We start from the raw sequence: 26,590 nt of genomic DNA, 5'->3' as shown, positions 1-26,590 counted from the left end.
AGCTTTAATATAGGGGTCCCCCAAGAGATCACTGAACTGGGTTGATCAATTTGCAAATATTTATTATTCATTTGCAATCAGCTAGTCTGGTGGTCTTTAAGTTCTTGGATTCAGTAACTTCAACTGGCTTAGGTAATATGATGTAACATATTTTACTTCATACTGCTGATAATCATACTAGAATGTTCTTAATTCATCTGTTCAAACTTTGTCATTGGCAAGCCTATAAGTAGATATTAGCAGATTTTAATCTTATGCAAATGCAGGCAATCAAAACATCATTGAAAGCAATAGTAGGCAGTTGGATATTCATTGGACCAAAACTGACATGGAGTAACTTTAATTTCCCCAGAAAAAACAGTGTAAGTAGCAATGGAAGAAATATATGCACACCACAGAATCTGTTGAAAGGTCATTTTTGTTGTATGTTTGGCCTAAGCCAGAAAGATTGTTTGCAAGCTGTATTGTATCAGGAGATGGACAAACCTGCACAGCACACAGTAAAATCAGAAAATCCTCAAAATGGTTAAGCTAAGTGCCAACAACAAGGAAAACCACACACAGATTAAAGTTAAAAAGAACATTGTTCAAAACATAAAAGAACATTCAAAGTGTTAAACAAATTGCAAAGATGGAAAGTTGGAACTATGAAATAGATATAAAAAATGAGAGAATAAATTGGATTTCCTTCTTGGTTTTCTTAAGTCTTTTCTTGGAAGTGCCCCTCTTCTGATTCGCTCTAGCAGTTTCTACTTGCACTTAGGTTTATTAGCCATTCTATAGGTCTTTTCAAATTGCACTCATGCAGTTTGTTCTCTACCGTCTCTCTATGTAATTTACTTACCTGTGCTGCTGGTTTTTTCAATAGTGCAACACTTCATCTGTGTCATTTACATCATTTGGGTCCATTCAGTTTAAACTGTCAAATTGTAAGGGCATTGAGCTATGACTTAGGCAATGTGGAGCTGATCTGTACCTCAAATTAGGAACTATTTCTAAATCCGAAATTGGTGATAGTTGATCCTAACACTTTCAAAAGTAATAATTAATTGGAAATAGTTAGCTCTTCCTTTCTATTTTAAAGAATCTTGTATCTGCATTAAGCTATAGCAAAGTGAGTCAAGGCTGCAGAACTGGAGTGACTGAGCCAGGTTTGTAGCTGCTAATAGTCCATGAAGGGCATAGATGTCCTCAAAAGCTAGTTCAGTTTTAAGTGGCCATGGGTTTCCTTTCTCTTCTCAATTGAGATATGCTCTCTCCAAGTCCTTTATTTGGAGCATTTAATAGATGATTTTGCACTCTTACAAATTTCCAATTTTAAACTAGATTGTATTCTGTTTGTATTTTCTTTGCAACTTGCCAAGATTTAGTTACAACCTTATTTACCGCCTACAATTAAAGTTGTTCAATGCATGCTACTGTATGAAAGTTATAACACATGCAAGTAAATGCAATACAACATCAAAGAACCGCCATGTATTCCATTAATATCAACCAAAGTTTACATCAACAACAACGTTAACGACAAGAATGATAATAATAAGTGATAATACTGATGCCCTCTTCCATCGGAGGGAGTGTACATATAACCTCCAAGGGGGTGTGACGTGAACCGTCGCAACTACAACTGCTTATCTCTCGGCCACACTAACTACCAACAACATGATTATCATTAAAAATTTTCGACAGCAAGTGATTTTATTGACAACATCATTCCACCAAAAATAAAGTTGTCTCCTGATGACATTCAAACAAAATGGAATGGTGTGAAAACCCACAAGTCATACTACTATGTACAAAAGAGAAAGAAAATCAAGATGGGGAAGGCTAAGAGTGCATTCTTGATGTCGTAGCTATGGATGAAGGTGGTGGAGTGGGTGATAAGAGAGCCCACAACTTGTACACCTATTGTGTTCTGAGTTGCAAGTTCCAATCTGCAACCATCTTACTTTCCATCGTCTTCTTCACCATCATTGCCGCCTCTAATAGTTGCTTCTCCTTGACATCGAGATCCACCATAGAACTTGCCACGTATGAGTCCAACATCACCTTATCTCCCTTGGCCTCCTCCAACTGAGCCACCAAAGTCTCCCTCTCTGCCTCCATGGTTGCCCTCTCTGGGGGCCATGCCTCCCTTTCCTGAGCCACATCTTCCTTCAGCGTCCCTAGCCCTATTGCCAACTCCATCCATGTTGTCTCACGAGTGTATGGAAAATGCTTAGAGCAATGTAAAGAGTAATACCCTTCCCTGAAGCCCTGCTCAATCTCCCTAAGTAACTCACCCTTCCAAGTCTATCCTAGCTTCTTAAGAGTCCAATGCTCCAACATGACAAGGAACTCTGTGGTAGGCCACCCTCTAGACTCATAACATGCTCTGAATGCCTCGTTTCCCTCCACTCATAAATGCCAAGAGCCTCTCCAATTCTTGTATTGCCTCCTCCTAAGCTTGTGATTGAGTTGAGGCTCTTATCCTCCTGAAACCTGCGACAATCTCCTGCAAGTATTTCTTCCAAGTCACTCTCTCTAGACCCTCTCCGACTAGACTCCATGTGAGACCCTACTCCACACTTCCTATTACAAGCGTCTCTTGAGTGGGCTTTGTGGCTAACTCCAACTATGTGTCAAGCTCTCAAGTGGGCTCAAAGTCTATCTGCTCTAACTCCATGGGCATAGGTGGCATAGGTCTCATTGGTGAGCTCTCATCATCCAAGCCAACTATCTCTTGAGGGGCTGGTGGGTGGTGTCGTGGAGAGATGAGGGTATCCTTAATGGGGCTCATCAATGCCATATTATATTGGCTTAACCATGAGTTTACTTGTGCTGCCTCCTCCTCTGCTATCCCGCCACCCTTTACTATCTCAACCCACTGTGTGGCTCTTTCTCCTCCATCTTTTCCTACCTATGCTCTTCTCCCTGTGACTCGACACCTAGTTACTCCATTTGTCTACTCTCACCAACCCCTATGACACTATAGGTACCGTCAACTCCACTGAAGGTGGTGGTGCCACTGAAGTGTACTCAATAGTAGCAGTAGAAACTAACTCCATGGAAGGTGTTGAAACTATCTTTGTCGCCGAAGGCACTGCAGTCATGGGTGTCATGCTCACTGGGGTGCGGATCTAGACAAAGGTTGGAATCATTGCTGAGTTTACCAATCTTGCTAACACCGCCGAAGTGAAGTATGCGTCTGATAATAAGAGCCATGTGAACAAGTCCTGTGTGGTTGCGGGTCTCGAGGTGACTATAGTAGTTGCTGGCTCAATAGGGTTGTCCTCGGCCACCTGGCTATTCCCCCTCATCTAAGGTACTAGAACTCTCTGATGTCTCCTCCCTCTCCTCCCTTCCACTGTCCACATCCTCAAACTTCGACCCAGAGACAACTTGCCTCCGCAACTTCTGCCCTGCAATCAAAACAACAAAAACACCATAAACTTGTAATCATAGTAATCATACCATCATATAGTTCAACATCAAAGATTCAAAACATTACAAATAAATCATAGCATCAAGTTCAAGTATCATTGTTTCACGTTCATTGTTCAACTAATGGAATAAAAATCTATTACTAATATTCTAAGTTCTTCAATCTTCATCTTCTTTTCATATTCATCTTCTTCATCTTCTTCTTCTTCTTCGTCGATATTAGTTGAGCTAAGGCCAATGGGATCAGCAGAAGAAGCAACAATGGTATTGGCATCAAAGTCATCAAAACCATCCACCATAAGCCGAGGAATGGAAGCATCCAAGTCCGCAATCTCTACACCTATATCTCACTTCTTTGTCTCCCATTCTTTGTATTCTTTACTCTTGTGCAAAAGAAGGCGCAAGTTGTAATATACAAGTACTAGGTTCTCTGCTTTATTTGACTGCAGCCTATTTGATGTAGAGAGCACAACCAAGAAGCTTCAAATGGGCTTCCCACTCTTGAAATCAACCAACTGGCTATCAAATCTTTAACCTTATTACAAGGTTTCAGAACACTCCAATCCTCCAATGGATCAAAGAAACACACTCTCCAACTTTACCAAGAATCCAAGGACAAAGAACCAAACTTGCCCGCTTTATGGGGTTTGCACCAATCTCCCACAACTAGGTCAATACTAGGAAAACACCATAGAAGTTTGTCCCAAGGGTTCTAAGAGGTTAAATGATCTTAGGGCACCTATTTAACACAGACTACACCACTAGTTTGAATCATACGCTTGCACAAAGCCTCAAACCCCAATTTGGCCTAGTAGCCCTGTGAGCCCCTTTTAGCCCTCTTGAAATGGATTTTTTGATCTAACTTCACAAAGTTTCAAAAAAAACCCAAAACAAATTAGGTTTTTGAATACCCTTTTCAAAGTTACTTCAAACCCCAAAGCATAAAGTTCTAGCCCCACTCCAGCATTCCCTTTCCTTCACAAAGCAACACAGACCTAAGTGATCAAGTTAGGCTTGGTTTACGAAGCAACCAGTAGGAAACGGGATCATGGAAATGAACTCAATACTTAGGAATGATGGCAACACTAAAATAACTTATTTCCAAATGCTCAACCCTTCACCAAGTCCCAAACTCCTTCCATTCACAAATTAGCACGCTACAAGAGCCCAAATCCTTCATGGTACTTGACCTAGGGCTTGATTGGAAAAATCACAAAACACATCCTCCAGTCTTGAAGCCCTGGAATATTGAAAAGGACCCTACTAACTACCATTTCCCAAGTTGCCATGAAATTCCAACCAAGGAAATTGCAGTTAGAGGCCCATCTTTGCCGTGTGCACCAAAATGCTGTCCTAAAAACCTAGTTTCACTAAATATGCAATAACTTGAGTTAGAAAACACGTAGAATGATGAGACCAGAAGCAAAAGAACGCTGATTCAAAGCTCTATCTCAAACATCCATCAGATCTGGTCTGACAATCCATACAGTTCGTGCAATGTGCAAACAACAGTAAAAATGACTCCAAAACTGAATTTCCTTCTTTGCAACTTCTTCCAATCCATACATTAATGCCCTCCAGAACTCACAAATGAGGTATATATATCTCCTATGTCTATTTTAATGTTACAACCAATATTTTAATAGTTATAACCCTTTTTCCACTAAGTTGCAAATTTGAGCAACTTTTACAACTTTCAACAATGCAACTTTGCACAAAAAGTGCAATTTTTACATTTTGCACTTGATTCCACTTCTAGGACTTGGAAAAGGTTCCAACATACCTAAAACCAACTAAAAATAACTAGTCCTAGGCTTTCTTGACCAAAAACATTAAAAATTCCAAATTTGCCTAACGAGCAACTTTTGCTTATAAATTGCATGAAGTGCCTTAAGCATACAAAATGGTGTCTTTCTTTGACAACCATGGACTTCTCATCCAAGGTTTTTTTATTCTAGCCTAAGTAGGTGAAAACAAACATGAAAACCAAAATATAAACCAAGTGCCTTTGTGCTCTGCACCATACTCCCCAGGTGAAAAGAAACTCAAGAGTTGGAATGTCTTCAAGTTTGCTCCCAAGCTTGATGATGTCGTTCTCTGAAAGCCAACTTGCATCCTCTATTGGTTTATTTTCCCACTTGACCAAGTATTCATAATATTGTTTCCTCCTCGTCTTTTGTGTTTGCCTTTTGCCCAAAATGGCTTCAATGGTAGGTTTAGGCACTTGTGGTAGTTCTTGAAGTAAATCTGATTCTTCTTGCTGCTGCATTGCCTCAACTTCCTCATTATCCTTTGGACCCTTGAATGCATAGATATTTGCCACATTAAAGATAGGAGAGATCTGTAAATCAGTAGGCAAGTCAATGTGATAGGCATTGTTGCCACATTTCTTCAGAATTTTGAATGGTCCTCTCTTCTTCATCATTAACTTAGTATACTTCTCTCTTGGCATTCTCTCCTCCTTTAGGTGAATCATTACTAGATCCCCTACCTGAAAATGTAAGATCCTTCTCTTCTTATCAGCATGTGCCTTGTACTGGCTTGCTGAAAGGTCCAACTTATCCTTAACTTGCTGATGGATGTCCTTCATAAACTTTGCAAAATCTTCCGCTTGTGCACTCCTCTTGTGACTATCTCCCAAGTCTCTCAAATCCAAGACTCCTCTTGGATGGCCTCCATATACAACCTGAAATGGAGTTAAACCTGTACTTCTATTCACTGAATCATTATATGAGAATTCAGCCTGTGGAAGAACAACATCCCACGCAACTCCATATTCTTTGGTTAGACATCTCAGTAGGTTACCTAATGACCTATTGATAACTTCAGTTTGGCCATCTGATTGGGGATGGTATGCTGAAGAAAATGACAGTTGTGTGCCCAGCCTCTTCTATAATGTTCTCCAAAAATGTCCAAGAAATTTAGAATCCCTATCTGACACAATGTTCAATGGTAATCCATGGAGTCTAACAACTTCCTTAAAGAAGATACCAGCTATGTGAGAAGCATCATGAGTTTTTTTACAAGATAGAATGTGATCCATCTTAGAGAACCTGTCAACAACAAAAAATATGCTATCAAATCCACTTTTAGTTCTAGCCTCTAGGCAACCCCATGAGAAAGTCCATGCTAATGGAGTCCCATGGCTTGGTATAGGTAAAGGAGTATACAGTCCAGCATTTGATGATCTCCCTTTGGCCTTTTGACAAATAATGCAGCATTCTACAAACTTCCTAATATCTACCTGCATCTTTGGCCAATAGAAAAACCTTCTAACCTACTCTAAAGTCTTATGAATTCCAAAGTGTCCTGCAAGACCCCCACAATGTTTTTCTTTGACAATGTTCTCCCTAATTGATCCTTTAGGTACACAAAGCTGATTACCTTTAAATAATAATCCATCTTGTAATATAAACTCAGAAAAATCAGTATGATACCTTTCAGTCATTGTTTGACAAACCTCATATGCCTCCTTGAAGTCTTCATCTGTTGCATACATGTTCTTCATGGCTTCAATACTAAAACTACTCACTTGAATTTCTTTTATTGTCAAATTCCTCCTGCTAAGGGCATCTGCAACTTTGTTTGTTGTTTGTTTCTTTTGTTTTATGGAGAAAGTGTAAGCTTGGATGAATTCCATCCCCTTCATGTGCCTGTGGTTCAACTTTTCCTGCCTATTCAAGAAGCTAAGAGCTTGATTATCAGTAAAAACAATAAATTCTTTGGGCAAGAGATAATGCCTCCACTTTCTCAAGGACTGAACCAAAGCATACATTTCTAAATCATAAGTTGAATACTTTTGTTTAGCTTCATTTAGCTTTTCACTAAAGAAGGCTATAGGCCTCCCTTCTTGGCTCAACACTCCTCCTATTGCCTTGTTACTAGCATCACATTCCATTGTGAATACCTTGTGGAAATCAGGTAATGCTAAGATTAGTTGCTCTGCAACTCTCCTCTTAAGATACTCAAATGATTTATCTGCCTCATTAGTCCATACAAATTTACATTTTCTCCCCCCTTTTATAGTATCAATCATAGGGGCACAAACACCACTAAAGTTCTTCACAAATTTTCTATAAAAACTTGCAAGACCATGAAAACTTTTTACCTCTGTGGCTGTCCTAGGTGTAGGCCAATTCAAAATTGCTTCTACCTTGGATGGATCCATCTTTAAATGATTTTTGGAAATGATGAACCCAAGGAACACCAACCCTTTCTTGCAAAAATGAACACTTGTCCAAATTTATCTTCAATTTCTCCTCATGTAACCTTTCAAGGACTAACTCCAAATGCTTTAGGTGCTCCTGCCTGCTCCTACCAAAAACAAGAATGTCATCCAGATAAACAACACAAAATTTGTTAATAAAAGGCTTTAAGACTTCATTCATAAGTCTCATAAATGTGTTGGATGCATTAGATAGGTCAAATGGCATCACAAGCCATTCATATAGTCCCTCATTTGCCTTTAAGGCTGTTTTCCATTCATCACCTTCCCTTATCCTGATTTGATGGTAACCACTCTTTAAGTCCATCTTTGAATAGTGACTTGCACCTGCGAGACAATCCAAAAGATCTTCAATTCTTGGCATGGGGAACCGATATCTAATAGTTATCTTGTTAATGGCTCTAGAATCCGCACATAGCCTCCATGTACCTTCCTTTTTAGGAGCTAGTAAAGCAGATACAACACAAGGACTAACACTCTTCCTTATGAAGCCTTGGCCAACAATTCTTCAATTTGTCTTGCTAATTCTGCATTTTTTTAGGGGTAAGTTTGTAGGCTGCCTTATTAGGTAATGTAGCACCTGGTATCAAGTCTATGCAATGGCTTATCTCCCTTTTTGGTGGCAAACATTCTGGTTCCCTGCTTGCAACAACACTCTTATATTGTTCCAACAACTCCCTGACCTCTCTCTAGGTCGTACTTGATGTTCCATGCTCTTGGCTTGGGGCATAACTTTAACTTCTTTCTTAGGTTTGACTATGATGGCAAAACATGGTGTTTTCTCCTCCTTAATGGTCTGCAAAAATTCTTTACCTCCTACCATCATGACACTAGTCACCCTATGGCTTCCATCATCAAGGAGTGGCCTCATAGTGTAGGTTTCTCCATCCTTGGTTATACTGTAAATGTTTTGTTTCCCATCATGCCTAGCATTTACATCATACTGCCAAGGCCTCCCTAAAAGTCAATGGCAAGCATCCATTTCAGTCACATCACATAAAATTTTATCTTTATACTCCCCAATCTGAAATTCTACCCATGCTTGTTCACTAATCAAGGCATGTTGCTCCTTGTACAACCAAGACACTCTATAGGGGTAAGGATGAGGTATTGTCTGCAATTCTAACTTGTCTACCATCTCCTTAGAAGCCAAATTATCAATTGAATAACTTTACAAACTTTACCGCTTACCTTGCATGTGGTTCTAAACAATGACCTTCTTTGTGGTGGCTACTTATCATTGGGTACCTTCAAGAGAGTTCTTTTCAGCATGAAGCACTCTCCTGTCTCTGGATCTACTGTCTTGGCATGAGAACTTGTACTTTGTACATCCTCATCTTGCAGCAAATTAATTCTTCTTTCACTTGGGCTGCTCATTGATCCTTGCTTCTCTGAACACCTAAAAGATTGATGACCCACTTGATTGCAATTGTAACACCTTCCCGTAAAAACACTTGTTCCCCTTCCACCAAATCTGCCTCTTTGATTAGGTGTCCTTCCTCTAAAGGAACCTTTGCTGCTGCTATCATTCTCAGCCCCTTGACTGCTGCTAGCTTCCCCTTGGTTTCTTGGGTAGTTTCCTCTTCCTTGAAATCTACCTCTTCCTCTAAAAGAGTTCCCTCTTCCTCTACTACTTTGTTCACCTTTTCTTTTTTGTTTCTCCTCAATCCTAAGAGCAAGCTGATAACATTTGTGGACTGATTCTACTATCACCAAGGTTAGTTCATCTTGTGTATTATATCTAAGCCCACTAATTTACTGTGCAAGCTTTTGTTTTTCATTTTCATACAACTTAGCTCTAAGAGTCAAAGTATGAAATGCTTGAGTATAAGCACTTACATCCATGTCCTTTTGCTCGAGGCTATGCAGCTTTTTGTGGAGCATCATTTCATAGTCCTGTGGAACAAATTGCTTTATGATTTCTGCCATCATCCTCTTCCATGTGGTAATGGGTTGCTTCTCCTCTTCTATCCTTTCATTTTGGAGAAAGTTCCACCAACTTAGAGCTGGTCCCTTCAACTTGGATTTTGCCACTTTCACCCTCTGATTTGCAAGTATCTCCTTTGCTTCAAAATGGTTTTCAAGAGCCTCTAACCATTCCATGCATGCCTCAGGTTCCAGCTTTCCATCAAACATAGGTAAATCCCCTTTGTCTTTTCTTCCTACCCTCTGTAGGGCTGCTACCATGATCTTTAGATCTTCAGGCATGTTAGGCAAGTTATCTCCTTCTTCTTCTTCTTCTTCAGGCTCCACGGTCTCCTCTCTGTACTTGCCCTTTCAACTTACCAATTTCTCTTCTCATTGCTCTATTTTCCTCTCTGACTACCTTGCTCTCAGCCATTTGTTCTTTCACTATTTTTGCCAACTCAATGTTGGTTATCCTCAAAGGGATATCTTCTTCGTCTGCCATTTTCTTTCCCAAAAGATACTTAGTGGCTCTAATACCACCTGATGCAGAGAGCACAACTAAGAAGCTTCAAATGGGCTTCCCACTCTTGAAATCAACCAACTGGCTATCAAATCTTTAACCTTATTACAAGGTTTCAGAACACTCCAATCCTCTAATGGATCAAAGAAACACACTCTCCAACTTCACCAAGAATCCAAGGACAAAGAACCAAACTTGCCCGCTTTATGGGGTTTGCACCAATCTCCCACAACTAGGTCAATACTAGGAAAACACCATAGAAGTTTGTCCCAAGGGTTCTAAGAGGTTAAATGATCTTAGGGCACCTATTTACCATAGACTACACCACTAGTTTGAATCATACGCTTGCACAAAGCCTCAACCCCAATTTGGCCTGGTAGCCCTGTAAGCCCCTTTTAGCCCTCCTAAAATGGATTTTTGAATCTAACTTCACAAAGTTTCAATAAAAACCCAAAACAAATTAGGTTTTTGAATACCCTTTTCAAAGTTACTTCAAACCCCAAAGCATAAAGTTCTAGCCCCACTCCAGCATTCCCTTTCCTTCACAAAGCAACACAGACCTAAGTGATCAAGTTAGGCTTGGTTTACGAAGCAACCAGTAGGAAATGGGGTCATGTAAATGAACTCAATACCCAAGAATGATTGACAACACTAAAATAACTTATTTCCAAATGCTCAAACCTTCACCAAGTCCCAAACTCCTGCCATTCACAAATCAGCATGCTACAAGAGGTCAAATCCTTCATGGTACTTGACCTAGGGCTTGATTGGAAAAATCACAAAACACATCCTCCAGTCTTGAAACCCTAGAATATTCAAAAGGACCCTACTAACTACCATTTCCCAAGTTTCCATGAAATTATAACCAAGGAAATTGCCTTTAGAGGCCCATCTTTGCTGTGTGCACCAAAATGCTGTCCTAAAAACCTAGTTTCACTAAAAATGCAATAACTTGAGTTAGAAAACACGTAGAATGATGAGACCAGAGGCAAAAGAAAGTTGATTCAAAGTTATATCTCAAACATCCATCAGATCTGGTCTAACAGTCTGTACAGTTTGTGCAGCGTGCAAACAACAGTAAAAATGACGCCAAAACTGAATTTTTTTCTTTGCAACTTCTTCCAATCTGTACATTAATGCCCTCCAAACCTCACAAATGAGGTATATATATCTCCTATATCTATTTTAATGGTTACAACCAATATTTTAATAGTTATAACCCTTTTTCCACTAAGTTGCAAATTTGAGCAATTTTTACAACTTTCAACAATGCAACTTTGCACAAAAAGTGCAATTTTTACATTTTTCACTTGATTCCACTTCTAGGACTTGGAAAAGGTTCCAACATACCTAAAACCAACTAAAAACAACTAATCCTAGGCTTTCTTGACCAAAAACATTAAAAATCCCAAATTTGCCTAATAAGCAACTTTTGCTTATAAATTGCATAAGTGCTTTAAGCATATAAAATGGTGTCTTTCTTTGACAACCATGGACTTCTCATACAAGGTTTGTTTATTCTAGCCTAAGTAGGTGAAAAAAAACATGAAAACCAAAATATAAACCAAGTGCCTTTGTGCTCTGCACCACTATTGCGCTTCACTGAGTGGATGAAAAAATAGATGCTCCAATTTCTTTGCGATGCAAAAGAACTAGCAACCTATGAAGACAACACATAGTATAACAATTAAAAAAGAATTAATTCAATCTTATAAACAAATTAAAATTACTCTCTAGTCATGACTCTTTTGAAGATAAAAGTGAGCTAATTTTTTTTTAATAAAACTTACTTGTGATATAACTTTGATTGCAAGGGGCTGCAATGTTCGGAATCCTTGTCCATGGAGGTACCACCAACTATGAGCATCCTTCTTGAATCGACGATGAAGAGCATCGTTACTTATGTTAAGTAACATGGATCTTTTCTGCAAATGTAATAATTTGGCCATTGTGATTGATATGTTCCAAATGCAGATTTGGATCTCACATAAATATGAGAGGAGACATGTCCCATGAAGAGACATGTCTCCAAGGTTTAATCATCATTTTATATATATATATATATATATATTAATATTATATGAATACGTATATATAGAAAATGATGATTTGCCAATAACAACAATGAATCTCAAATCGAATTTATCCGACTGAAGCTACAACTTTAACACTCCCTCTTAGCTAGGGAGGATTTGTAGAACACCTTGTGCTCTCAAGTATATTAAGAGATATTGACATAGTATGATATTCCTGGAATGACATATATAAGGATATCAACATAAATCCATCAACACACACACACACGCACATATATATTAACATATATTACATATGGAATTTGCTTCAATTCACTATTAGGCTAAATTTCTCAACACTCCCTCTCTAGCAAGGAGAGAATTTCAGCATAATACAAGATTTGAATACCACCTTAAGTGTGGTCTATGATAGATTTAGGTTGTGGTGTTCGGCAAGATCCAGCCCGAAGAACCATAACAATTTGATTTTCATGGTGTTTGGCAAAATCTGGCCCGAAGAATGATGATGAATTTACTATCAAGGTGTTTAGCAAAATCCGGCCCAAAGAACCATGATAAGTTGGTTATCAAGGTGCAGCAAAATCTGGCCCAAAGAATCATGATAACACTTGCTCCAACACATTTTTTGTGCTAATGCACAATTCCTTGTGGGCTTTCCATGCTTATTCTATCTAATACTATGTAAAAGGTTTCAGGTCCTTCAAAACCTGTTTTTACTTAATCAAAACACTTGCTCCAACACATTTTGGTGTTAGGAGATAGGTCAACTATTGATAAGGTCGTCACATTACAATGGTTACCTTCTGGTTGATACATTCATTATCATGGCTTCCAGCAATCTGGGACAACAACTTAATGAAGTCTGTCATGATAACAGGTCTACCATTTATAAGATCGTCACCTTACAATGGTTACCTTCTGTTTATATATGTCAATGAAAGATCGTCACCTTTCATTACATATCATATGTGAAATAGTAACCACCATGAACCTAGTTAGAGGGTGGTGCAAGGGCTTTCACTTCAATTCTCTCTCACAGAGAAGAATGCATTAGAAGGAATTTAACTTAGAATTTTCTCCTCATAGAGAAAACATCATTTACAAAGGATTGCACCTCAAAATTCTCCCTCTGAACATTGATCTTGGGAAGTCAGATCCTCTAGTTACTTCCTCAAAAGCTCTCTTCGCCCAAGGATGCTTTTCGAACTCTCTCTAAATCTGATATCAATTTTCCAACTTTCTGGTGCGCATGATATACATAGGATTAGGCCCATCAAAAACATGCAGTTACACCATGTATTTTTAGAATCCCTCGTATCAATCTTCTAAGCTCCTTCGTTGCTTTAGAAGATGTGTAATACTCCCTCTTAATGTAGAAGAATCTCATAATCTCGATCATCAAAGATGTTTGCTTCAAGAGCCTCATTTTATCCATCTTGAGCATTAAGGTCTTTGAAGCTACTATCACTAGATTGAGTCTGCAAAATATTAGGTAGCATTATGTAAAGTACTAACCTTCTTTTCCTGTAAGTATATCCTCAACCATAAAGGAAAAGATCGAGGTAAATAACCCTTATAGTACGTATAGAATTTAAAAGAGTAGATAAATGTAAATGATAAGAATACTTATCTGCACATGAAGATTCATAAATTGCCTTTTTAGTTATTTGAAAAAGGAACATCTCCCTTCTAAATAAGGTTCAAGTGGGAAAGGAACATTGACTATTATTCCCCCACAATGTAATATTTCCACTCATTCTTATATTGTTGAACAATTTTGTATCAATTATGACAACTTCTTTCGAAGTTCCAACTTGCTCTTTTTGTCCATTAAAGGTCCAAACATTCATTTAGCTTAATAGTAGAAGCAAACATGTCCTTCCATTTTCTGAAACTTGTCCACAATACACTAATATCTTGATTGAGTATGATTGTGCCACATGTATGAATCTACAACTCATACGTCGAGTTTCATTCATCAAAGAGAGACTCCTAGATGGTTCAAATGAATTCTTAAAAACTTCATTAACTTCTCACACCAACTCAAATCTCCTTTGTTCATGCAAAGGTATTTGTTTGATCTTTTTATTAAATCTATATTACGCACACCTTGCAATCTATGTATCCCAAATTTATATCATTAGTGAATCTATCACAACGTGGTTTACTCCCTCTGAATTCATATGATCAAGATCACCAAAGGTTGACTAGATCATATCCTCTATATGCTTCCTCTCTTTCAAGGTTGCTTGAAATGTTGGTCTTCCTCTGAATCTCAATCTCCCTCTTTTCTTGCAATAATATTCTTGGAGGAAAAGATCAAGGCACATAGCTCTTATAAAAATAAAAGAGAGAGACTGCAATAATAAATAGTTTGCAAAATTATATAAGATCATTTCAATAACATAAATAAATTAAAATATATATATATATATATATATATATATATATATATGTGTGTGTTCAATATTTAATCTGTCTCCTATTTATTATTTTCTTACTAATAAATATGTCTTTGATGCTTTTTCAATATACAAATACTCATTAATTAAAGATGTATTCATAATGAGTTAGGTAAGTACTTACCTTAATGTTACCTGATATATTTATATAGCAAGGGGAAACATGCCGTTGTGGTCCTCCTTACCCTGTAGTGTAGGAAAAACCTTTCAAGCTACTTCTCACCTTTATCTTGAAAAGAATGACTCCATTTATAAGGGACATATCCTTTAATATGATTTTGCTTTAATAAACAAATTCCATTTCCTTATTGTTAGTACTAAGTTATATTATTATTTAGATTGAAATTATCTCATTCCAATCAAGTATGAAGGTTGACTCAACCAGTTGGCTCATAAAGACTTCTTCTATCTTATGCTTGTCATAGCATCCCCTTTGCACACGTGTGCTCTCATTTGTAATTACAAAGACTTCAAATTCTTCATTTGTTTGAAAGCTAAAACTTTATTGCTGCACAAGTGGGTAGATCAAGTCCTCTCAAGTAAATGAATATGTCATGCCATCTTATTTTGATAGTGGATTTAGTATAACTAGGAATTTCTATTAAGATTCAATCAATCTCTTCGAACTTCTGTAATCATGTTGGTCACAACTATCTTCAATCTCAACATCATTCTCTGAAGTGCTTCTAGTTTAGATTGATTGTGAAGTCATGCATGCCATCTTGGCGAACTCAAGATCAATCATCAAGTTAGGTAGTTGTTAATTCTGCTTATAAAGCTTGGGAAGAAGAACATTTTAAGCATGATGAGTTAACCAACATCAGTACCAATGATACACTATCATTTAATTTTTACTACAAGATATAAATGATCTTCTAGTGAATGCATATACTTCTCTGAGTGCTATTTGATCCTTATGATTGTACTAAGGGTAGATTATAATCCCTTCCTCCGTTATGTATTCTCTTATGTTTAGTACTTGAGAATGATAGGTCATATTCTGAGAATGCAACATAAGCAATATGATTGACTATAAGAGAAGAAGCTCGCTGACATGTAATGCCATGCCTGTAATTTCTTTATTAATATAAGATTGAAAGATATCTGTTCAGAGATGCTTATCTTAGTCCTTGTAAGTTCTCAAATCACAGCTATTTTTAGTTAACACTCGTATATATATTGTGGTTACTCAGGCCGACAAATATAGATCATTCACAAAGTAATAAACTCTAATAATTTAATCCATAACTTAATCACCATAAGCAAGTTGATGTCCCCCTTTGGGACTTACAAATTTGAATCTCCATATTAATGTTCACTCTATCATATATAAAAATACTGACTATATGTTAAGTGTTGATGTGTTCATCCCTTCCTTGCCATTTTTCCTTCATTGGTCTGCGCTAAAGGACATTGATTATAGATTACTAACTCCAAGTATTACGGTAATTGCATTTGAAGTGCATCTAGTGCCTCTGATGAAATATCGGTTGCTCAAATATTAAATTATTTCCATTGAATATTTAATTCAGTTTTTGTAACTCCTTTGTCCAAATGGTATATTCTACCATTTTATAGATATATAATGTCAAGAGGAAAGCATACATCCAGTACTCTTTCCACATGCAGCCAGTCTACTATCCACGCCCAAAGAGTTTCTTGATAAAATAGGACTCCTAATCAGATGTTGCAATCATAGACATTTCCAACCAGTCTGCACTGGTATTTATGGCACCATTCATGTATTAAGAATATCCAATAATATTGTAGACTCCATATCTAGCTCACCTATCATGGTGTTGATGGCCTATATTTTCACTAAACCTAAAATTTTGATCTCTTGTGAAAATTAGGAAGATGCATGTTTTCATGATTAGGATTTCATGAGTTGTCAATTTCCAAGAGAAAGCCCTAACTTCATTTTACTCAAACCATAGGGGTTTTCAAAGTCATTAGGGTTTTGGTTTGCAAATTTGAAGAAGGACATGTTAAAACTTTGGTTATACGTATAAATGTGTTTATCCCTAAGTTAAGCTTTTAAATTCATGTGCTATAAGGTTATAGTCTAAAATATTTTAAGTCGTGAAGTTGCAAAAACCTTTTAATCGTTGTCTCTCTACATTATGTTTTCTAACCATTTGATGGTAGCGATGTTGTGAAGTAGTTAATTAGGAGGTTCACGCTATATCTCGAGCAATAAGGATAACGGTTAAGTTGAGGCTACGAAGTGAAGAAAAGCTTTGAATCGTGATGTCTTGACTTATAATTTGCAAGGTGATCTTTCAGTTACAAGGCTGCAAAATGTAATGTAGGGGTTAGAAGTCAGGTAGTCGCTACATCTCCTACAGTCAAAGGTGGAGTTGAGAGTGGAGAAGTAGAGAAAACCAATGGTCGTGGCGTCACAAGGTTAAGTTGTGAGTTAAGGTTTGTGGATGTGAAGCCGCAAAGGGAATAACGATTAGCTCAAAAGCAGTGTTCGTTTCATTGTGAGGGTTAAGGTTGACAAGTTACTAATTGTTGCGAAGCAGAAAAGCGGCCAAGATAAAGGTTTCGCAACATCGCTAGCATGATAGATATTTGGTTCTAAACTATGGAGATCCAGAGATGTACATAAAAAGGGGTTTTTCCACTTTGCAAGGTTAAAAGGTAAACAAGAATAACAAGTAGCAATGAAGAGATAAGCGATCATCACACCTTCGTGAGGTTCAAGTTGTAGTACAGTTTTAAAGGCGAGATGTGGCGATGAGGACTAGGTAGTTGTTCATGGTTATAAACTATTGGGTCATAGTTAGTGACATGGTTAATTGAATGGTTGTGAAGCTACGAAATGGTTATGGTGACCGAGTTCGCTTCTTCGCGGGTTACTCTCAAACAACATAAATTTGAGTTGCAATGGAGAAATAAGGCATAATTTAATAGTTAATGCCACATCTCCATGATGCTAAATGTTAAGCTCTTAGTTGGTGCGATGTTGTGTAGAAGGTTGTGAAGTGTGTTTTGCTACTTTGCGAATCTCCATAGTGAACATGATTGTACGGTAGTGAAAGTAGAGATGAATGGGTAACGCTACATCTCGGGGTGAAGTTGGTAGTTTAACAGGTGAGCGACAAAGCGACAAGAAGGTTATGATACTCGTGTTTGCATTGTCATGGCCAAAATTGATGAAGGTTAAGGAGCCACATAGAAGTAGAGAAAAGGGTTAATCGCCACATCGCTACCTTAAGTTTTGAAGGCACAAAACAAAAAGCAAAGCTCATTTCCAAGCTGGCATTGAATGATGAGTTGGAAGTACGAGCGACATAAAATTTGAACGCAAGGCAGCTTTTGAAATGTCGAAAGAATTTCGTGCATGCTGTTTTTAATGTCATTAATGTGACGCTCCGACTTGCAAAAAAGAAATAAAAGGTAAATAGGACAAGGATTTTGTCACCAATAGCAAAATACTTGAAATTGCAGAGCAAAATTGAGTTGCAGAGCAAAATTTAGCAAGCAAAATTTGGTAATATTGCGAAAGATTAAAACAATGGCACAAAAGGAGGGAGAGTTGATTGCACAAGTTCAAATTGAAGGAACTCCATCAAGTTCTTTGAAGGCCAAGGTTCCTAGCCCTTTTCTTGATGAATGATTATACTTCTTGCCAGGTTCATCAAATACCCAATCTGCAAATTCTCACACTTTCAGAGATTCGTATAGTTTTTGTAGAGATGCAGAGGTGCCAGACATGAATGGAAATAAATTGTTTTGGTTCTTTTATAACAACAGAGGGTGTAAGGTCCCTATATCAAACCCTTGGAATAGAAATTTGGGCAAGTTACTTGTGCCTGATGTCTTTGTGGGTGTCAATTTACTAAAAGCACTGATCAAAGCATACAATCCTATTAGTCGTGCATTCCACAAAAAGGACAAAAGTATACTCTGCACGCTAGACAAGGAGACTCTCATTGAGGCTTTCGGCTTAGGGGCACCAATGTCATTCCCTATTGACTTGGAAAATTTTGATAATGACTTCCAAAAATGTAAAAATTTCTACACTAAGAGGGCCATGTTAAGACACATTCCACAATTGATGAAGGAATAGGGAGACATACCAAAAAAAGTGGGAGATTACATGCCTCTCGGGTACTTCCGAAGATATCTTCAGAATACAAGCTTTGGTCTGAACAAAGTCTTAGGTTTGGGTGGGGCTATGAATGCTTTTAGTGGACTCTACATCATGGCATTGAATATTCAGGATCCACATACCAACATTAGGTATGATTTTGTTAGCTACATAGCAAATAGCATTCACAACGAGATTGTCTTTGCTCAACAAGGAGAACTAAAAATTTTCGAAGTTCACTAGTATTCTTTACTAATGCATTTGATCTGATACAAGAATGTGGGGTATATTGACCCAAGTTTTCATTGAAAACATAAAGAACTTAGAGAGAACTTGCCTGTGCAATGGTGGACTAGCAAAGGTTCTACCCTTACTCAAACTCTCTTTCCTTTTATAATGATTTTGCTTACCCCGTGTTAAATATGTTGAGGGCTGTAGTAGAAAGGGATCCTAGAAATGTTAGGAAATTAATTAAACCCTGTAAGTGCTTTGATGAAGGAAGAAAATTAGGGCATGATTGGGGAAGTGTTTTTCTGTTGGAAAATTGCACAATCATTAGGGTTTTTGGGTGCCCTCAGCCACCACATCTCCTTCCTAGATTTGTTCCACACAGGTTAGGAATTGTTGAATTTTTTTGGCAATTAATATCTATGAATAGGGAATATGTGGGCCCTACTATCAAGAAGGGAACATTCCTGCGTAGTAGTTTCAAGATTGGAGACTTTGAAATTGGTAAGGATGCAATTGAAGAGATTGATGCATTCCTTAGAAACTTTAAATTGCTAACTGCTCCTACGAGGACATATGATCCGTTTGATGTTGTTAGGAATGCTCTAAGGCAAATGAGGGGATATAACCTGCCCTTGAGTAAAAAATTCTGGGAAGAGGATGTTATTGCAGATTTTCTGGATGAAGATAGGTGTAGAGATAGGACAATAAAATGGAGAGAAATAATGGGCTTTGACAAGGAAATGAAAAGAATTGACCCCTCTTTTAAGGGTTTCTATCATGAAGAGGAATAATGGCCTAGATTCGATAAGTGCATTAATAATTTTGATGAAATTATAGCCCAAGTTCCTGAAGAGATAAAGAACAAAGTGAATCCTGAATCTCCTAAGCTTGATGTTGTACTAGAAGTAAATGATGATGAGGAGCAGCTTGAAAACTCAACATCGGCTCAAAAAGGCAAGAAGAAACAAAAAATGATTGAGATTCCTCATAAGGCAAGGGAGAAAGCCTTACAGATTATGCCATGGGGTAGGGAGTACTTTAATGATACGAGGCAAAGATTTTTGATGGCACAGGCCACTAAGAATGAGCAGAGGCCAAAGCAAATGGAGCTTGAGGCTATGATGCTAGATGACAGGATCATACAAGCTAAAGAATTTACGAAAGACAATAATTTTGTAAAAACAAAAGAGTTTAAGAGCTTCCTTTTTAAATGAAAGCAAAATGAATTGTCATTGCAAATAAAGCCAGGTAACTCCAATGAAAAAGTAGCAGAGATGATCAAAAGGCTACAGGAGTATGATCCTGAGAGTGAAACCTTAATTGTAGAAGAGGCAAGAGAGCTGATAAAAAGAAGTGGCATGATCATCTTTTTGGGATGGGAAATCAGCTTTCATTTTTGCTTGACCAGATTAGAAGACAAGAGAAGACAGTCTCTTTTGAGGATGTAAATCAGCATGGAGAATTGAGAGGGTCATCTTACAATATTGATGCACAGACCATGGCAATATGGAGCTTAGCTCCAAAAAATGAAAAGCCAACCCTCATGGAAGTTAAAGATTACCCTAGTGGAAATGCAATTTTCTGGAATATTCATCCTACATCCAGTGATCAACTTTATGGACTGATGACTTTAGCATCATTGTTCGGTAAGAATAAAATTGATGTGTTATAGGACCAATTGTACACGGCTTATGAAAGACATGTGGATGCAAGGAAACAGTATGAGGAGATGAAGAAGATGTATGTTTTAGAACAAAGAAATCTCCAATTAGAAAATGAGGTGAAAACATGGAAAAATATTGCCAGGCTTGTTGTTGAGATGTAAGACAAAGGAATACAAACAGATAATTATGCATCAGTTACGAGTGATATAGTAGGCCAACCTATAGTCACTAATGAAGAAGGGCTAGAATCAAGTAAAGAGATAGAAATTAGAACAATGCAGAAATTGTTGATTTGTAAGATAGGCTCTTTGAAACATTCCTCACAAAATGTACATAGCAGTTACATTGCTTTACAGGGAGCTAAATGCCAGTGTTCAAAAGAAATATCATTATTATCACCTTTATTTACAACATGGGGCCCATACACCCAATTTTTTGAAAGCCTTGTACCAATGCAGACACAGAAAAAGGAGTTACCTAAGGGAGTAATTATCCCTATTAGAAAATTGATTAATAGGGTTAAAGAATTAAATGGTTTTTTCTTGGGGGAATTACAACTGATCCAAAACAAAATGAAAACAATTGCCACAGGGACTCCTAATTTTGTGCCTAGCATTATTGATGAGAGTAGAAATGTAAAGGAATGATAAGAATGGTCTTCCTCTTTTGATGACATTTTGAAGCATGTAAGGTTTGTTGCATACTATAATAATGAGACAGATGTCATGACAGTATATGATATGATTGATCTATTATATAAAATTGAATCGGAAATGGGAAAGGTTACTGCAGAAGTATAAGGCAATAACAGATGCAAAATGGAACAAGTGTCTTGATGAGCTTGATACAATTAGAGATGCCACCTGGCCAAATATTGATAATGACATTGCCATCTGGGAGGTCATAGGTGGGATTAAAGCCTTACCATCCGCGAATAGTGATTAAGCATTCAAGGAAGAAACTGAGGTTATGCTCACGAGAAGCAGTTAGAAATCATAGCTAAATGACAAAAAAGACAAAATAGGGAAAGGGCAGTGATTATAATAGGTTGTTAAGTTGCACACATGCTTATCTTGGAAACACATGCAGAAACAAACCCATACTGTACCTAAAGATCAATTGCCACCTATCAGTTTTGGAACTGCTTCCCATCTTCCATCCAAGTAAAAAGAATGTTTTGTAAAAGAAAATGTTCGATGTCTTTGTATTTACTTTTAAATAAAATTTTGACAAGTGTCCTCCCATCTGTAGCTTGTTTGCAATCCTTCTCTATAAAATGATTTCCAATATGTGGAGTGAGGGTCCAAATTCTGTTTCATTTTTAGTGATAATGCTATTTTATAGTTGGTCCAATTTCTTGTGTTGATTTTATGTTGTTTCAAGTTTGTATTTCAAAAACATAGAGAATGAATGAATGAAATACTTGTCAAATCCTAAGTTATATTTTGAGTCTCGTATCAGATCCATGTATCATTCTCAAGAAGATCAATATAAAAAGAAGTTACTAAATATCTATGTCCTTAATTTTTGTCTCCATTTTCATATATTTGTCACTTTGAGATTAAATGAACAAAGTTCATTTCATTTAATGCAGCTTGGATAAGTTGTATATCAGTTCATTGTTGCTTTTAATTCAAGCAATTAAGTAAATGCTTCTGTGAGTTGATAGGGTTTCTAAGTCTATGGAAGGGATATCATAAGAATAGGATTTAGGGTTAACAACTGATATATTTGGTTGCAAGTCAATTAAATAGATCAAAATTTACTAATATGACTTTGTGTAACAATGGTTAAGGCACTGGTCATTAGTTAAGGTACAAGTTGGAGTAGTCATTTAGTGGCACAAATCACATTTTAAATCAAATCAATATCTAAAGTTTGTGACAATCAATTGCATGTTGGTCATTCACTTGTTGTAAGAGCTTTTGAGCTTATAGTTAGCTGCTATAAGTCAACAATTGATTTCAATTCGAAGAAGATTAAGAGACCAAATCTGCTTTAAGGGATGTGTAATGTGAAAATATGCAGAGACATTGAAATCCCTAGGTAAACCCGCCTTGATTAGTAGAGCCTACAATGTAGGAAGCATTGTTGCTTTGTTTAGTTGGTCCAAATCCAAATAGGTTTTGCTGCAAGTGGGAAGTAGCTAATCCCTAGGTATCTCTTTTTTGTTGTATTCTGGTATTGTTTAAAATCTGTGGGTCAAAACTCCAACAAGTGCAAAGATCCAACTTACAATAGACATTGGGCATTCATTTATTGCAGCTTGACTCTCAAAGAACGTTGTAGATCCATTGAAGAATACAATCATTCATTACACTATATGTTGAAAATGCAGTCTGGGATTACATACGATTAGAGGTTCACATTTGCTTCATTGAAGTCATCCCATGCACATGGCTAACATCTTTAATGCAATCTTTTACTAAATTTTTTATTTCTCCATAGCTAATAACAAGTTGTCTTCATGTGTGGGCATGCTCTATTGCTGCTTTTGTTGGAGTTTGAATTTCCTTCTTGATATGAATCTTTCTTACATTTGTAGCCTTGCTCTGATACCATGTTAAGTAACATGGATTTCTTTTGCAAATGTAATAATATGACCATTGTGATTGATATGTTCCAAATGCAGATTTGGATCTCATTTAAATATGAGAGGTGAAGAGGCATGTCTCCAAGGTTTAATCATCATTTTATATATATATATATATATATATATATATATATATTGGTGCAGGAGCACCACCTCCACCTTCGAATTTAAATCATTTTAGAATATCATCTAAAATCATTATCTAGTAAAATTGTAATGGTTGATTATTCGTGTATTCTTGGGAATACCCTAAACACTGAATTATATGTTAAATGTAATGGGGTAGATGTCAATATAATTTGTATGTAATTGGTTGGATGGACAGTTTTATAACTACCTAAGAAACTTGTGCTTTAAAAGTAGCACCATTGTAATTGATGGAGATAGAGAAGGAGATCAATAGGAAGTAAATCAGTTTTAGGGTGATTAGCTAGAATCTCCAAATGGCTCTTTGGTTGTCTCTTTTGTAATCTGCAGATGATTAAATGAATGGAAGTCTATGTTTGTAGTATTTGGTGTTTTAGTTTCTAGTTCCTATCATTATTGGTTTTGATATCTTATCTAGGGCAGTCAGCTTTTAATATAGTTGTAGAAGAAGAGAAAACGGTTATGGAAACCGTACACAAATTCTTGTTTAAGAGAAGAACCTGAAAGCCATTCTTGTTTGGAAACAAATTAATGGAAACAAATGTGAGATTTGGTGTTTTATGTGTGCCTCAGTTTTGAAGAAGGTGATATAATGACCTCCCATAATCCATATAGATACCAGGCACGAGCGGTGCCATGATGGAAATGAAGAGGGCTCGATTTCTTTAAGGGATCTGACACTAATGAGGATCGAGGATATTCATAAGGCAACCCAAAGCATTTGTGGTAATGCTCAATGTGTGGCAAAGGTGGCAGTTTCTCAAACCCCACTCTATAATGGAAGTCAACTCTCACTACAAGTGATTAATGAAGATATCTACGGTGGTAAGAGACTCTATCAAGGTCGGCCTTTTGTTTTTGTTGATACCTATTGCAAGTTGATGGATATCAGAGTGCAGACCAAGTGTGGAGGAACGAGTTTCTAAGTTTGGAAAGAGCAACCGAATGTATGAGCTATCGGTTTTTGGTGTTGAAAAAGGTGGTGCAATGTATTAGAACCATGACACACAATAAGTGTTGAAGGTTAGACAACCATTGGTGATTATGGTTCTTTGAAGTAATGAGGTTTAGTCTCGATCCGTGGGGAGGTAAAGTAGAATATGGTGAGTTTGACATCAAAATGATATTGTCATATCAAGCAATAATATTATTGTTATTGAAATATTAAAAGGTAGCGAGCCTCTAAATCAATGTCTAGAGAGACAACAACAAGCAAATATGTAAATTCAGATGTAGATCACTTTTCTCTACATCATATATATATATATATATATATATATATATATATATATATATGTATGTATGTATAATATATATATGTATTATATAATATTATCTATATATTATATACTATAATAGATATACTAATATATATTATTATTACATGAATACATATATATAGAAAACAATTATTTACCAATAACAACAATGAATCTCAGATTGAATTTATCTGATTGAAGCTACAACTTCAACAACTTAGACCTCTAGCATTCACAAACTCTATGAACTCATCCATGATTACATCTCTCATATCATCATCAGGAAATAGTCTTCTAAATGCTGCCCGGTACCCGTCAAACACTTCTATATCTCTATATGGTGGCAACCTTCCTGGTAGACTACAATATTGAGAGGTATAGTATTTGGGCATCAAGACATAGGCAAACAAATGTAGTTGAGTGGTTATTTTGTTCGATCTTTCAATAATAATTGCTTGCAATTGTTTGAAGAAGGTCTCTTGTGGATCTTGATCCTTCTCATTTATAATTTGCTTGATCTTCCAAAGCATTGAGTCTATGCCATCATAGATCTCTCCAAGGCAAGGCCTATCCATGTCAGTGTACTTAAACATGCTCGTAATGGGTTCGGTGATCTTAAGGAGATATTCCACACATTCCCACCACGAGTCAGCCAATACCCTATCCTTTATTTGTTTTCCCTATCAATGTTCATTTGCTTCCATACACCCAAATTGTGGTTGATTACCATACCTTGAAGTGCCTCTTTCACTTGCACAAGTTGTCTCAAGACAATTATATGTGATGCAAAATGGGTCTCAGCAATCTGTGACATAAAATAGAGCAAAAAACAACTATTAGATGCATATTTTAGAAAGCATATAAAGTGCACAAGAAAACTATGAAAAATAAAAAATTGTCAACTATTAAAAATTAAATTACTGACTTGAGTTCAAGTTCATTTACCTTCAGTAGTTCCAATTTTGAGTAGTTTCTGAAAAGAGATTGAGTCATGTGGTGGTTTCTAACAAACATTTAAATGTCCTCAACCTCTTCATACATTGTTTTGATCCACTCAATTTGGTTCCCAATCTTTTGTAACATAAGATTGAGTGAGTGGACCGCACAAGGTGTCCAAAAGATATGTTGATATCGTTCTTCAACTGGCAAACCAACAGCGCTACAATTCTTTGCATTGTCTGTTATGACTTGGACAATGTTTCTAGCACCCAATTGTTCAATGGCCTCAATTAGGATATTAGCAATAAATGACCCATATTTTACTTGGCCCTCACAATCCATTGCTTTCAAAAATATCGCCCATTTAGGGGACACCACAAGGACATTGATTAAGGGACGGTTCCTGGAATCCTTCCACCGATTTGAAACAATTGTCACATTGTCTCAACCTATGATTTCTTCATGGGCTTCAATTGATCTTCAATCTGTTGGATGTCTTGATCCAACAAGGTGCTGCATACTTTCTCAAACCCGGGGCCACAATACCCTCTTGGAGCTTCATTGGCACCCCTCAGCATGTCTTTCCAAAATGGATAAACAACATTAAAGGACAACCCATTTGCATAGAGGCATCTTCCGACCTTAATGTTAGCAATTTCTCAACTCTTATTTTGAAAAGCAATTTCTAGTGGTCTCTTTCTTTTGTGTGTAAGGGGTATAGATTCAATCTGTGTCTGTTATGGTACTTAAAAAGGGGTGGTCTTCTACTATAACAACTAGGGGGGGTTGCAATCCCTTTTCTCTTTTCTTAATTATATTGCTACTGAGTTTGGTTGCCCTACGTCCTTCTCTCTCTTATGTTGCCTCATGCCCTTCAATATATTTTAACACGGTTTCATTTGGTATAGGGGCACCTTTTTTGCCAAGGCATTTCTTGACTCCTCTTCCAATGTATTCACACGAATGACCTACCACATGATAATAAGAATTATTTCTTTCTACAACACAACCCCGACATCTCCAACGGAATGCACCACCTCTTGGAAGGGGTTTTATAATATCTACATACTTCTATAGAGAAGAA

The 26,590-nt window shown here is 37.0% G+C and overlaps 1 protein-coding gene across 2 annotated transcripts in view; it reads right to left on the bottom strand.

Moving 5' to 3' along the window:
- CRR1 (Dihydrodipicolinate reductase, bacterial/plant) overlaps positions 1 to 26,590 on the bottom strand; it is an 86,427-nt gene that overhangs the window by 50,574 nt on the left and 9,263 nt on the right. For both annotated transcript variants that reach the window (XM_089825337.1, XM_089825346.1), the window contains exon 7: positions 394 to 486. In XM_089825337.1, the coding sequence (XP_089681463.1) occupies positions 394 to 486 (93 nt within the window). The remainder of the gene's footprint in view (positions 1 to 393; positions 487 to 26,590) is intronic.

Source organism: Cupressus sempervirens, chromosome 1, assembly GCF_028749045.1.
Source record: "Cupressus sempervirens isolate cs-2001-9-10 chromosome 1, ASM2874904v1, whole genome shotgun sequence".
NCBI lineage: Eukaryota > Viridiplantae > Streptophyta > Pinopsida > Cupressales > Cupressaceae > Cupressus > Cupressus sempervirens.
The sequence above is the reverse complement of the archived record's forward strand: the minus strand, read 5'-3'. Positions and strand labels throughout refer to the sequence as shown.